The 1,264-nt window shown below is 40.7% G+C and overlaps 1 protein-coding gene across 2 annotated transcripts in view; it reads right to left on the bottom strand.

Moving 5' to 3' along the window:
• LOC104777676 (probable carboxylesterase 2) overlaps positions 1-1,264 on the bottom strand; it is a 3,946-nt gene that overhangs the window by 1,793 nt on the left and 889 nt on the right. The window contains exons 2-3 of one of the 2 annotated variants that reach the window (XM_019243869.1): positions 954-1,250; positions 8-426 (exon numbers count right to left, since the gene is read on the bottom strand). In XM_019243869.1, the coding sequence (XP_019099414.1) occupies positions 8-426; positions 954-1,250 (716 nt within the window). The remainder of the gene's footprint in view (positions 1-7; positions 427-953; positions 1,251-1,264) is intronic. The other variant, XM_010501970.2, reaches the window with a different exon arrangement.

The raw sequence follows: 1,264 nt of genomic DNA, 5'->3' as shown, positions 1-1,264 counted from the left end.
AATATATCTTTCTCTGCCACAGTAATCATCACTCTCTCACACCCTAACCCTTCAAGATCCGGTGACCCATCCGTAAACGGATTTATCCACGGGTCATCGGATCCTAACTCGGATGGACACACAAACTCCCACCATCCATCCACCATTTGTTTCCTCGCTTTGTCTTTGATCTCTGATCTAATAGGTTGTGTTCCCCAAAAATACGGATGGATCATTCCAATGCCTTTGATTTTAACGGTCTGATCGGATTGTTTGGCTCGGAATGCAAGGTGGTGCGAGATATTAGCTCCCGCGCTGTCTCCGACTAGGAATAAACGGTCCAAGTCAGCGTAGTCGTTGATCCACGGCTCGTTTACCGTTTGGATTGTCTTTAACGCGGTCCATGAGTCCTCGTACGCTATAGGAAGTGGATGTTCTGGTGCTAGTCTGTCCAAATTAATCAAAAAAGATAACTAAAACACTTGATGAAGTCATTGAGAGTTACAAAATTTGTATTTTGAAATTGTCTTCACCGTTAGAGATTCTACAGAGAAGTATGATCTTTAAAGGTTTTGAAATTGAACCAAAATTCACTAGAAAAGTTTGAGCAAATTGACTAAAATGACCACATTTAACCGAAATTATCAAAATTAACCGAACAACCCAAAATTACTACATAAATAACTGAATCATCCTAAATTCTAATCCAAACCGAATGTTTATATTATGATATAACTCAGTATTCGTTAACCAAAGTCCAAACCGAACCAATTTTTGACTATTATGAACAAACCGAAGCGTACTTATTTCGGTTTACGGATCATTTTTATTTGGAAATTATCCACATTGCAACAGAATAGACCGATAGTTTGACAAACCGAACCAAATCACTGAAACTCCCGGTTTTTATTTCAACATCAATCCCGACCGAACCGTAAAATATTAAATAAGTCAACTTAAACCGGATTCGTTACCTGTAACTGACAGAGACGGCGATGACGTTAGCCTGAGCGACGAGGTTGTTCACAGTGGTATGGTAACAAGGAAACGAAGCGGAGGCGATGAGAAACGCACCGCCATGGAAATAAAACACGAGAGGAAGCTTCTGACCGGGTTGAACCGATTCAGGTCGATAGATTCTAGCGGATAAACCGGTTTTGGGATCGATGATGATATCTTTAGACAATACACGGATTTCTTGATCTAAACCAGGAGGACAAACTTCGGTTCCAGCTAGTCTCTCTATCTTTCCATCGCTATGGACAACTAACCATGGAAGTAGCTC

The sequence above is a fragment of the Camelina sativa genome, chromosome 3 (assembly GCF_000633955.1).
Source record: "Camelina sativa cultivar DH55 chromosome 3, Cs, whole genome shotgun sequence".
NCBI lineage: Eukaryota > Viridiplantae > Streptophyta > Magnoliopsida > Brassicales > Brassicaceae > Camelina > Camelina sativa.
The sequence above is the reverse complement of the archived record's forward strand: the minus strand, read 5'-3'. Positions and strand labels throughout refer to the sequence as shown.